General features: G+C 59.2%; 1 protein-coding gene across 3 annotated transcripts in view; it reads right to left on the minus strand.

Annotated features, from left to right (window-relative positions):
- Positions 1–13,844, minus strand: part of PDE2A (phosphodiesterase 2A) — a 95,575-nt gene that overhangs the window by 58,491 nt on the left and 23,240 nt on the right. Inside the window, exon 2 of one of the 3 annotated variants that reach the window (XM_087868133.1) lies at positions 5,647–5,722. In XM_087868133.1, the coding sequence (XP_087724259.1) occupies positions 5,647–5,722 (76 nt within the window). Of the gene's footprint in view, positions 1–5,646; positions 5,825–13,844 lie in introns of those variants that run through there. The other 2 variants (XM_087868131.1, XM_087868132.1) reach the window with 2 other exon arrangements.

Raw genomic sequence — 13,844 nt, forward strand, 5'->3', positions numbered from 1 at the left:
TCTGCATCTTCTGCCTGGGCCTCATCCCCCTTCTCTGGCCCACACGGCACCAGCCTCCCACCTCACCCCTTCCGTGTGCTCCCCACCTGTGGCTCAGAGGCTTTCCTAACAAGCAGATCTGAGCAGTCCCTGCCCTGCTTTCAAGCCTACTCCCCCCGCCCCCAGTACCCAGTTCCTTCTGGAAAAAGTCCAAATCCCTTCACTTATAAGTCCTGCACAGTTCGGCCCTTCCGACCTTGCCAGCCTCGTCACCAGCTTCACACACACACACACACACACACACACACACACACACACACACACACGGGACTCAGCGCCCTGGCAGTCCAGGGTCCAGCTCCACAGAACTGTAGAACCACACTTCCCTCCCTCTGTCTGTCACCAGCAAGCCTTCACATTTGCCATTTGCTCCTTCTCTCTGTCCAGAACTTTCTCCTAGCTCATCCCTTAGCTCTCAGATTAGATATGTTTCCTCCTGGAAGCTTCCCAGCTTGCCCTCCCTCTCACTCTGGGCTGAATCAAGGGTTGCTGCTCTGCCCACCACAGCCTCCCAGTCTCTCCAGCATTGCCCTCCCCACATCGCCCACCAGCATCAGTCTTCGCCGGTGCCCCTGCCTTCACCCCACCACCTGCCCACCATCAGCCCTGGTACCTGGGTCCGCCTAGCTGCCATGGGACAGAGGCACTGTGGCTCACACGTGGGGCGGTGTGTGGCTGGGCTTTAAAGCCCACACCGTGTTCATCTCTACCTCCCGTCTCTGTTGGGCACGTAGTAGGTACTCAATAAACGTCTACCTATGAAGGCCCGGCAGTACACAGTGTGTAGCCTGGACGGGCAGGCTGGGGTGCTTGGAGTGAGTGAGAGTCCCCGGGTTGGGCTGGGGACTTCCTGGAGGAGGCATCTGGGAGGGTCCTCCAAGTGTCAGTCTTAAGACAGCAATTGAGAACAGGCCACAGGAAGTCCTCCACCCAGACTTAGGGCCAGCAGAATGGGAGCAAAGTCTGCAGAAGGGAGAGTTGGTGGTCAGGGCCCAGCACAGGGCCCCTGGAGGGTCTAGCAGTGCATTCAGAAAAGACCTCCAGGAGAAGGGCTGCTTCTGGCTGGTCTGGGGCGGGGAGGAAGGTGGAGGGAATCAAGCTGGAGAAAGTGGGAAGACAGAGATGTGGAACAGAAAGCTCTGTCTCTTCTTGTCCGGGAACCTGGAGAGGAAAAGGCTACGGGGCAGCTGGGCAGAAGGAGTAGGGAAGGCTGAGGCGGCACGGAGATAACATGCGTGCTGACCCCAGGGCCAGGGTGGGTGTGGAGGGCTGAGGCTGGCTGGGAGCATGTCCCCAGCTGTGGCTGGGAAACGTTTCCTGTCTCCTGGCCAGGGGGGTCATTAATAATCGTTTACACGCCACAGGCAGCACGGAGGCCAGCCAGGGAGCAGCACGGTGCTGGGGCTGGAGCCCAGCCTGGTGACCAGGAGAGCTGTTTTCTGGGAAATACAGAATTGCTGTGTTCTGTCACCTTACTGTGAAACTTGGACACATCACCTGACCTCTCTGGTCTCTGGTAACACTGGTAAAAGGAGGGTCTGAAGAGGAGGCTGCCTGAAGTCCCCTTCTTGCTCTGGGCCTCGGTTTCTCTAGATGGCAGATGGGCTGCCACCCCTACAGGGGGTTATGGGCATCTGATGATTGATGTGGCCATCTGGACTGTGCCGAGCCCAGCTCAGGACACACGGGATGGGCAGACCCGGCCTAGCTTCTGAAGAGCTTGCGTTCCGATCGGGAGCGGGAGCCTAACACCATGGGGTGCACACCCGGAGCCTCGCAGAACCAAATGCACCTGAGGCTGGGGAAACAGACGGGAGGGTTGTGCGCTCGGGGCCTAGGGGGCTGACAGTGTGGCTGGGCTGGCAAGATGGGGTTTCTCTGACACAGGCAGCGGGAGCCCCAGGAAGCCTATTCGGGCACCACTACGTCAGACGGGGCCCGCCTGGTGCATAGCAGGTGCACGATAACTGCTGTAGACAAGGGAATGAGTTGATCTGTTAAAGGAGGTTGGAATCTGGAAAGAGCTGCCTAAAAGATGATGATGACGATGACGATGATGACGATGACAGTCATTCTGGCTGAAGACAAAGGGGTGGGAAGAGGGGAGGTGAAAGCTTGAGAAGCCTGGAGGCCCAGGGATGGCCATCCAAAGCCAGACAGTACGGCCTGGGAAGGATCAACTCCCGTCAAGATCCTTTTTTCCAGTTGAGCCAGAATCTTCCTCAGCCCCAGGCCACATTTCTCTGCCTACTCAACACCCCCTTCCAGGCCCAGCTTAAGCCCACCCACAGCAGGGAACCTTCTGGAAGGTGATACTCCCCTGATGACTCTGGTGGTCTGTGCCTTCCAATTGTCAGGAGTCCTGGCCCTTCTTCCTCTCAAATACCTGTCAGCAGGCCTCCCACTAAGTCTTCCCCACCACTTTCTCTGGAGGGTTTGACCTGGGTCCTCCTACTGACCGGCATCTCCCCTATCAGACAAGAGGGTCGCCAAAGTGTGACCAGGCTTCCTTTTTCAGATAAGGGTCTCCGTGAGGACGGGGACTCTTCCTCCTGTCAGATGTGAGGTCAACAAGAGGAGACAGATTAAAGCCTTCCTGGTTGACTCCCAGCCCAGGGACACTCCTGAGGGCCACACAGAGAAGGGAAGAGGACAGGTTGACATGCACAGGGGGGGCTCCTGGCTGCTCAGCACCCCAGAGATGACGTGAGCCAGAAAGGGCACCGGGCCAGCCATGGGACGAAGACCTCACGGTTGGCAAATTCACCCAGCGCCATGCCCAGCGCTATTGCGCCAAGGAGGCTCCACTGGGGATTCCACCCAGGCCCCTCGGCCTGTGCGAGCCCCTCCCCGCTGCGGAGCATTGTGGGGTGGTAGTAAACACAGTAAGCCCTCAACACGTGCGCCCTCTCCCCTCCCTCCTCCAGAGCCCAGCCCAAAACACGACACAGACCAAAAGGAAAAGAACAAAGGTTCCCAGACCACGACATCACCCGCCGCCCGCCTGTCCAGCGCCTGCTCGGCCGGAAACCCCAGACAAAGGCCTTGGTCAAAGTGAGGAGGACGAAGGGCAAAGGGTAGAGGCAGCTTAGCTTGGGGCGGGCCACGACAGAACGTCACTGGGCATCTCTGGGGACCTAATTGTGAGGGAAGCAAGGACAGGATGGCAGCCAAGTCCTCCCTGCACACACACAACATTCCACAAACATTTATGGGACACCTGCTGTATTCCACACACGCCGAACATTATATACCTCGTTCCTCACCCCACACACCTTGTGCACACACTTCCTTGCCCCCCGCAGCATATCGCACGGCCCTCAACACTGCCCCCCGCCACACCGCTAGCTCACTGACACCCTTCACACACCTCTCACCACACACCACACATAAACAGCTCACAGGGAGAAAAGATCACATAATCCACATGTCACACTGAAAAGTCACAGAGCTCACACACCCACACTTCACACCACGCTCACACTCAACCTCCCACCACGCGCCTCACACACCCCACACTCACCTCCCCGACCACAGGCACACACATCCAATTAAATTCAACACACACGCCATCTAGACATAGAGACACACCCTGCATAGATAACGTGTACTCCTAATGTCCTACGTTTGTGGACACACACAGACCTGTGGTATAGACGATCCTGCCTGCCCACTGCCTCCTCCTCCCCACGGGCACGTGGGCACACAGACCCACACACACTTAGTCAACGTGCCCCTGGCCTTGGACCCCTCGGCCCTAGCTGCTGCTGCACACTTGCCTACCCGGAGTGGCACAGACAGCCATCCCACAGACACGTGACACTCAAACACCAACTCCCAGGTCCTGACACATTTCCCAAGCAAGCCCAGGATGTACCACGGCACTCTAAGCCACCTAGGCTGCAAACACACTCGGGCCCACACACAGCTCCCCCACCCTCCTCCCCTCCACCAAGATGTCCAGTGAAACCCTTCATCAGGCCCCCACAGTGGCTCTTCCTGGCTACACACAACAGCCGAGAACATACGCAACCACACACAAAACCCCCATGCAGGCTGGCCCTACAACTCCACCCCATGGAGACAGACACACCGCATACACACGTGTTCCCTGTACACACATGTCATACATACAGCTTCCACTTCACACTCCACGCAGCCTCCCCAGCTGCACACGACAGGCAACGCCATACACACAATCCTCACACTCACCATAAGCCCACATGCGTCCCCCCAAATAATCACACTGGTGATGCCACACACAGTACTACATGACACGTCACACACGATCACACACAAGGCACACCCAACACATGCGACGTGGCCCATCCTACACAAACACACACACCCCAGACTCACCCAGCCCCGGAAACCTCCCACCACAGGTCACGAGCACCAGATTGCCGTCTACTCCCCCATTCCCCCATCCCAAGCCCCCAGCTGCCCCCAGTCCAGACCACGACAGCGGGGATGGGGGGGTTATAAGTTGTGAACCCCAGTGCTCCACGGCACAATCCCCACCCACCTTAGATCCCTGGGCACCGCCCAAGGGCTGTGCCCTCCATGGTTAGTCCCACCAGCGCCCACACCATGCCATGCCCGACAACATGGGGCAGGCGGAGGTCCTGGGGACACTGGCCCCACACTCCGAGCCTATTCCTTCCTCACCCCAAAGCAGAGGCAGCTATAAGGGGAAGGGATGATCACAGGGTGAGACCGTAGAACAAAGATAGAGACCTAGAGAAATGCGGGGAGGTGATGGACAGACTGAGAGAGATGAACATGGGCAAAAGAGACCAAAAGACAGAAACGGAGGAGCAGAGAGCGAGGATGCCTGGAAGGACTCAGAGAAGGCAGAGGAGAAACCAGAGAATAAAGTGGGACCCCCACACCGGAGAGAAACAAGAGGAGAGGGTGAGACCCCCAAAAGGCTAGAGGACCTCCTACACAGGAGGGAGGGAGGATAGGAAAGCAGGAATCAGGTGCGAGGGGGTCCTGCAGAGAAAGACGCAAGCTGTGATAGAGACATTTGGACCCTGGGGTACAGTCCCAGGTGAGGACCGAAGACCAGATGTTTGAGTGGGAATCTGGGTGGGGGCACTGATGAGGCTGCCGAGTAGAGGTTCAGGGCGTTGGGGTGAGGTTCCAGCTCTGACTTGGGGTCCTGGCTGAGAGCTGGGGGTTCAGGTGTTCTGGGTGTACTTGGAGTCCGACATATATAGTGGGTGTTCAGGGGTTTGGGCAGGGGTCATCCACTCATCTGGGACGCAGGGGCTTCCAGGTTTGAACAGAGCTCTCGGTGGGGACTGGGGTCCTACTGTGGATTGGGAGTTCAGCGCTTGGAGTGGAGTCCCAGATCTGAAAGGGGTTGAGTCTGGGGTGAGGTTTGGACTGTGAGCTGGGGCTTCAAGGGCTCCGGGTATGGGCTGCAGTCCCAGCACAGGAGTGGAGGGGAGCTAGGGGAGGGGGCCCCACCTTGAGGTGGGTTCGGGGGCAGAATGGACCACGGAGCCGGTGCCCCGCACGCTCCTCGCTCCTCAGAAGACCCCGCCGGGCGCTCGCCCGACACCCCGTCCCCCTCGTGCCCAGCGCTGGGGGTCCCCCTACCTGCAGGCTGTCGGCGCATGGCTGCGGCGGCGGCGGCGGCGGCTCGTCCGGCTTGAGGAAGACCTGCTGGCCCCGCCTGAGGAATTGGACAACAGCGATGAGGATGTGGTGCAGCACCAGGACCATGCTCGCAGCCGCCCGCCCGCCCGCCCGCCGGCCCGGCCGCTGCGCTCGGTCAGCGCGTCCGCGACAGCTCCGCCGGGTCCGCGCGAGGGTCCGCCCCGGCCCCGCCCCGGCCCGCCCACTCCCCGCCCCCCGACCGCGCGGCCCCGCCTACCCTCCCGCCACCGCGAGCTGCACCTCTCTGCTCGTCCGACCTGCGGACCCCCAGGCCCCCCGCGCCTGGCTCTCACCTCCCTTCTCTCTCCGCTCTCAAGACTCTTCCAGCTTGTCCGCTATTAGGATCCCCCACCAGGTAGCCAGCTCTCAGCTTCCGCTCGCTCCTCTGGCCCCTCGCCCTTCCTGTCGCTACCTCGCCTCTCGAAGCCCCTCTCTTGTCTGATCGCGTCCTCCCCCCCCCCCCCCCACTTAGAAAGTCCTGAGACCAGCGCAATGACGGGAGGGGCGGGAGGCGGAGGCTGGGGGGAAGGGGCCGTTGACCCGATGCAAGGAGCCCCGGGCCGGCTCCTCTTCAGGAGAAACGGGGATGTCGGGGAGAATTTTAGAGGTCGCCCAGCGACGGACAGGCCTGGGGCAGTAGCCAATCTGTGCGGGGGACACGTGCTCACGGACACACGAGCGCACACACGAACAGGCGCACCACTCCTGAGTGCGGGGTAGGCGCCCCGGCCCCCCAGCACTGGACAGGCAGGTCTGCGTTGGCGTCCCCAGAAGCCGGAGAGGGTGCAGGCCCCAGGGCCACACAGTCCACAGTTCGCCGGTGGGACCCGCGCGTCCGGAGCGCAGTTCTCCGCAGAGCGGCCTCTGTGCTCTGGCGCCTGCGGCAGCCGTGACGCTTCTGCGCCCCCTGCTGTCCTATCGCGGCAGCGCAGGCCGGCCCTATTTGCCGTCTGCCTGGCGAGGAAAGTGGGGGGCAGGCGGAGGGAGGAAGGGTCACCTGGGCCAGCTCCCTGCCTGGACCCACCCAGTTCCTAGCCTCCACTTGCCGTGAGATCCGCTGGGGTGGTAGGACGTGTCTGGACTGGAGGGTGCGCTTTGGATCACTCCTGGCCTTTGCCAGCGACTTGCTGCATGACCTTGGTCAGATTCCCTCCCGTTTCTGGGCCTCAGTTTTCCCATCTCTTTCACAAGACTGCCAGGATAATCAACCCCGATAAAGGTGGGAAGGCGGCCAGAATGCCCTGACAGCCCTCGCTGTGGTCTGACCTGAATCCTTCCCACTGCACTGTGGGCCCCACTTGGAGGGTGACTCAGTGAGCCCCCAGCCTCCCCACCTCATGGGGCTGATTCATCTGGGCCCTTTCTCCCTGGGGAGTGATTTCCTCAACCTTGAGTCACTGACCCCAGTCCTGGACATAGTCCAGGCCCCTGGCACACAGGCTGGCCGAGCCCTGGCTGTGCCATCAGCTCAGGGGGAACCCCTCCAAGCCAGGATTTCTCCCACCTCTGTTTCTAAGGCCCAGCTCTGAACATGCTTCTTCCTCTGCTCAGACACCTTGAAAGACTCCCTACTACAAACACAAGAAAGCCCAAGGCCTCAGTCTGACATGGCAGACCCTCTGTAATTTAGCCCTGACTTACATTCCCAGCTTTGAACCTCTTGCCGCCGTCCTTAAATTTATACTTTCTTCTCTACTCAGATGGGTGACTGCCTCATTCTCACCGCTAGACCCTTACCTATGCCACCCTACCCCTGATGCCCTCCAGATCCTGTCAGCCTGCTTATCATTCAGGGGCCAGAGGCCCACCTCCTCCAGGAGGCCTTCCCTTGCTGCTACCTTAGTCCTCTGGGTCCCCCTTCTTTGTCTTTCCTGGGTGTCATGTCTGGGAACATGGGGAGAAGTGGGAAGCTTTTCTCTCACTAAGTGATCCAGCCCAAGTCAATGTATTTTACTCTATCTTCAAATTGGGGCAATGTGGCCTACTTTTTAAATACTCTAGAAATCTACATGGGCTAGGATGGTGTAAAGGTTCTGGCCCAGAAAAGGGCCTCCCTTCCTTTTTTGGCCTCAGTTTCCTGCCCTGTAAAGGGGGTGACCAATGTAAAGGTTATATGGGAGGAGTCTGAACCCAGGGCATAAATCACCAGGCAAATCCTAAGCACCTGTCAGTCCCGAGCTTTTCTAGCCTGGCTGGGACACAGGTATCTAGACGGCATCTGTTACGGCCACTGGCCGGAGCTATTCTTCAAGGGAAGCCGTGTCAGAGCCTGCAATCAAGAGCCGACCCTGGTCTGGCACAGCCACCATCCCTTGGGCTCTCGGCTCTAGGCAGGACATCCACAGCGCTCACCTCCTGGAAAGTTCTTTCTCAGATCTTCCTCAGTCATCTTACACTGCAGCTCAACGGCTGGAGCCAGAGGGTTGGAGCCCTAACTGCCCTAGACTTGCTGTGTAATTCTGAGCGGGCCGCTGAACCTCTCTGGACCCCATTTTCCCCATCCGTGAAATGTTAATACACCAGATTCAATAAACAAACTTCTTTCTTTTGATGCTTGGCAGGATACAGAGGCTTTTTCAAAAACACCCCCTCCCCATGTAATCCCTGGAATTCTCCATCCAGCTCGCGCCCAGAAGAGGCTCCCCTAGATGGCAAAGCGACAGGCCACGCCCAAGCCCTCACTGCCAGGAAGTGACTCTTCCTGCAAGGCGAGGACCCCCCTCCGTTCCCCCACAAATCCCTGTCTGCTCCGCATTCTGTGAGTGGCTCCGCATTCTGTGAGTCCGTGTTGGGTTCTCACCCTGGCTCATGCCTGGGACTCCCCCATCCCAGATATTTTTAAATGTTCCCAGGTGATTCTAATTTGCTGCCAGGTTTAAGAACCCTGGCTGATGGGCTGCCTCTTGTTCCCAGCTGACCTCAGTCCCCTGGAATCAAGGGACAGGGCTGGCCCCTAAGGCCTGAGTGCGTACATCTGGAGCTGGGGGACCCTGTGTCTGAGGGCCTTTAACATTTATTCAACACTTACAATGTGCCTCCCATTTCAGCTTCTCAACAACACTAGAAGGTCAGATCTGTTATTAGCCACATGTTACAGGTAAGGAACTCTGAGGCACAGAGAGACCAAGTAACTTGTCCACAGTCACACAGTAAGTAATGGAGCCAAAACTCAAACCCGGGCCATCTGGCTCCAATCTGTGCCCTAAATTCATGCTCCACACACATCTTGAAGAAAGGCATGTGAGAAAAACAGATTTTCCCACCTCTCCTTTTGCCCCCAACAATGCAGTGACTGAGGGTTCTATGCTCCCAGTCCCTGAACCCTCTGCCCATCTCCGCCACCGCCACAAGGGAGCCCAGCCCCAGGAATGCCACACCCAGCCCCTCTACACGCTTCTTTTCTTCGTCACCCCACCTTATGGGCCGCTCTAACTGCCCGGTGGCCCAGCTACTGAGTATTTTTAGGAAAAAGTGACTCAGCCAACAGCCTGTCAACCTGGGTACCAGGCCCCCCAAACCTCAGGCCCTGTCCAGAAACCGGCTCTTTGTTGTTCCTGGTAATAATGACACCCCTGTGGGCCACTGTGCTCACAAAACACTTCCTTACCTGGGCCAGGAGAGCCGACTTTCCTGCTCGCCATCTTTCCAGCTGACAGAGTGGTACCGGCACACCCCCAGGAGACCCCCAATCTGCTCTCGTTCCCCATGCCCGCATGTCCTACTTCCATAAGCCTGTCTGGCGCCTGACATGCACCCATCCCGTGGCTGGTAACCATGGTCGGATTCCTGGAAGCTGAAGTTCAAATCCGAATGAAGCCTGCCCTGACACACTGGGTGACCTCAGGCAAGGTTCTGGCTCTCTCTGGCCTCAGACTTCTCAGCAACTGTAAAAGTTGGCCTGGTTCTCACTGAGGGTTCGGGCAGCTCAGGTGGAGGTAGGCCTAGCCGGGCACAAAGCAGCTTCCTTGGGCAGGCAGGCCTGCCCGGGCATGCCAGACCCAAGGACTGTGAACAAGGACCAGATCCCAATATGGGAAGCTCCTCAGGAGACAGTGTGCATGAGTCAGTCTTTCCACGACTTGGGGTGTGGAGCCCAGGGACTCTACCATCCTAGGGGCCCTGCAAAGGGACAATCCAAAAAGCGCCTGGCAGAAGCGGACATCCCTACAGCTTCTGTGTCCGTCTACAGCCTGTCCTCCACACTTCAGCCCCGGAGAGAGCATGGCTAAAGCCACCTAAGTAGCTGTGTGTGTGTGCAGGTGTGTAAGGCCTTACACCCGGGCCTGTGAGCCCGGGGTGGGTGAAGGCAGGAGAGAGTATGACTACGGGTTTGTAAATTTCTTTCTTTTGGGAGGGTTTGTGATACTTCCATGGTAGAGCTGAATGTGTGTGTGCGTGCGTGTGTGTGTGCGTGTGTGTTGTGTATCTGTGGAACGTGCGTATATGTATGTGTGCGCACACAGGTCTGTGTGGGCAGGTGAGTGTGTATGCACACACGCAGGCATATGTGAACAGTCATAAGTGTGCACAAGTGTCCAATATAAAAAATGTGCATTCATGTGTGAATGCACGTGCAAATGTGCGAGTATGTATGTACTCAGATTCACACCTAACAGGGGAGCTGCCGTGGCCACCAGCCCGGGTCAGCTCTGTGTGTCCCTTGGCTATGGCCCCAGATGTGGGGGTAGCCCTCACAGAGAATGGCTCTGGCCACAGGCAGGTGCTGGGGAATATGGATTTGGGCTGCGGGTGAGCGGGGCCTGCCCCCAGAGCCCCCGCCGCAGCGGAGTGGGGAAGAGCACAGGCTGAGCGAACTCAAGCCCCGGGGCTATGGGGACGGGGTGAGTCAGCCGCGGGGCTCATCCATTTCCCTGTTATTTGGATACACGCTTGTCTGCAGCAGATGCCCGGGTCCATGACGCTAGAGGGTAAGGGAGCCGCCAGGATTCTGGCCCGGACCAGGCCAGGAGCTGCAGGCTCACATCCGGGCTGAGGTCCATGGGACTCGGGCCTTGGCACATGTCAGGCCTTGGTGTCTGCTCTTATCATCTGCAAACCCCAAGATCCTTCTACCACCACACAAGGCCTCCCCAGGACACCGTAACCACACCCACACTCACCATCTTCCCACAGATACACAAACACACTCTTACCGCTCACACACACACACACACACACACACCTATACCTATAAATACACTCACATGACTCCTACACACAGAGGCACAGGTGGGCATGTCTGCGCCAGAGCTTCCTCCAGGGACCACTGTGCCTCCCTCCCGAGGCCCATACCTGCAGGAGTAATCTTTTCTGCAGCCTCACCCACACTCAATGGCTCCCAATTGCCTGCAGGACAAAGCTGGAGCCCTTCAAGGCCCTTAACCCCACCACCGAACAAACTTCCTTTCAGGCCACACCTGTGCTGCCTTTTGGCCACACTCCTCACGGCTTCCAGATCCGCCAACCAGCGCTTGCCATCACTCCGCGCTTAGCCAGGTGCTCTGTGCTGTCCGCTCCAGGGAACAAGACTCTCTCTGTTTTGTTCATTGTTGTGACCCCAGCACCTAGAACAAGGCTCAACCCGGAAGAGTTGCTCCAAAAGACATCTTTTGACTACATAAATCAGTGGAAGAATCTTCTTGCCAGCCCCGTCTGCTCCCTTATGGAGGATGTGCCCCACTGTGTCTGTTGCCCTGTGTGCCTCCCCAGGCAGACCCGTCGCCCCTCCGGGAAGAGAAAGGTCTGATTCAGCTCCACGTGTGCATGTCCACTTCAGGGCCAGGCACAGAGAGTAGGAATGGGGGGTGGGTGTGGGGGAAGAGCCCAAGGTGTCATGACCCCCTCAATAGGCACAGGGATGTCAGGAAGATCGGGGCCATCTGGGCCCAGCACACAAAACCTACATGTCCCAGGGAAGAGGCCTCCTAACTGCTTGCTTCATCTGAGCCCCTTTCTAAAGTCACCCTGACTGCTGACCTAGCCTCTGCTTGCACACTCCCAGGGACAGGGAGCTCACTTTCTTAGCAGCCAACCACTTCCTATGTGGGATGGCTCTGCCCGATGCTGACTCCTCCCCCAGCACCATCCTGGTAAACCCTGATCGTCCTGAGCCACGATTCCCATGGAAACCAGGAAGGAAGATGAACAGAAGGAGAAGCAGATCCCAGCTTTCTCAGCAGCTCTGCCAATCTTTCCAGCTTTGGGAAGAGGTGGGAAAAGGAGCTCTAGGCTCTCAGCCTACCACAAGGGAAGGCAAATGGGTTTGAGGTGCTCAGGCTCCCCTAACCCCAACCACCATCCTCAGGAGCCTGGGGTACTGCAGAGACAGTGCAGTGCTAAGAAATTACTTCAGCAACATCCACTGAGCCCCACCCCCTCACTGAGCCCCACCCCCTCACTGAGCCCCAGCCCCCTCACTGAGCCCCACCCCCTCACTGAGCCCCAGCCCCCTCACTGAACTCTAGCCCCCTCACTGAGCCCCACCCCCTTCACTGAGCCCCACCCCCACACTGAACCCCATCCCCTCACTGAACCCCGCCCCCTCACTGAGCCCCAGCCCCCTGACTGTGCCCCAGCCCCCTCACTGAGCCCCACCACCTTCACTGAGCCCCACCCCCTTCACTGGACCCCAGCCCACTCACTGAGCCCCAGCCCCCTCACTGAGCCCCACCCCCTCACTGAACCCCACCCCCTCACTGAGCCCCAGCCCCCCTCACTGAACCCCAGCCCTCACTGAACCCCAGTCCACTCACTGAACCCCAGCCCCCCTCACTGAGCCCCACTCCCTCACTGAGCCCCAGCCCACTCACTGAACCCCAGCCCACTCACTGAACCCCAGCCCCCTCACTGAGCCCCAGCCCCCTCAGTGAGCCACAGCCTCCCTCACTGAGCCCCAGCCCCCCTCACTGAACCCCAGCCCCCTCACTGAGCCCCAGCCCCCTCAGTGAGCCACAGCCTCCCTCACTGAGCCCCAGCCCCCCTCACTGAACCCCAGCCCCTCAGTGAACCCCACCCCCTCACTGAACCCCACCCCCCTCACTGAACCCCAGCCCCCTCACTGAGCCTCAGCCCCCTCACTGAACCCCAGCCCCCTCACTGAGCCCCAGCCCCCTCACTGAGCCCCACCCCCTCACTGATCCCTAGCCCCCTCACTGAACCCTAGCCCCCTCACTGAGCCCCAGCCCCCTCACTGAGCCCCACCCCCTCACTGAACCCCACCCCCTCACTGAACCCTAGCCCCCTCACTGAGCCCCACGCCCCCTCACTGAGCCCCACCCCCTCACTGAACCCCACCCCCTCACTGAACCCTAGCCCCCTCACTGAGCCCCACGCCCCCTCACTGAGCCCCAGCCCCCTCACTGAACCCCACCCCCTCACTGAACCCCACCCCCTCACTGAGCCTCAGCCCCCTCACTGAACCCTACCCCCTTCACTGAACCCCAGCCCCCTTCACTGAACCCCACCCCCCTCACTGAGCCCCAGCCCCCTCACTGGGCCCCACCCCCCTCACTGAACCCCAGCCCCTCACTGAACCCCAGCCCCCTCATTGAGCTCCACCCCCTCACTGAACTTCCATTCTCACCAAACACACACCCCTTTACTAAGCCCCATCCCCCTTACTGAACCGCCTCCTCTCATCCCCACATCCCAACCCACACCCCATCTCCTCCCCTCACTGGAGCCTCCTGCCCTCCAGTCTGCAGGACCATGAGGGGTGCTCTGACTTGCAGGCCCGGTGGATAGAGGAGGGCAGGCTTGTCCTCGGCCAAGGGTGGGTGCCCAGACTCCCACCCAGCCCCGCCTGGACAGCTGCCGCCCACAAGCCACCCCGCTTTCCTCGGCCAGCTATTCCTGGGCTGGCCCTGCTCCAGAGGGGCCTCAGGCTGCAGTCGGTCACTGAGCCCAGCAACCCCCCCCCCCACACACACACCAGGGTTGTTCAGAGCTAAGCCCATGAGAGATACCGAGGCACGAGAAAGTCTAAGCAACAGCGACTCAAGGCGCTGTGCTCTGAAAACTCCCTGCCAACGCAGAAACGCTCATAGAGGGAGGCCCCTGTCTGTGGCTTTGAGGTTCCAAGAACTCCCAGAGCTTTGTGTTCTAAGAAAATCAAGCCTCTATTATAACGTCCCTTTATT

This window comes from Ursus americanus, chromosome 16 (genome assembly GCF_024610735.1).
Source record: "Ursus americanus isolate L20-20 chromosome 16, mUrsAme1.1.p, whole genome shotgun sequence".
NCBI lineage: Eukaryota > Metazoa > Chordata > Mammalia > Carnivora > Ursidae > Ursus > Ursus americanus.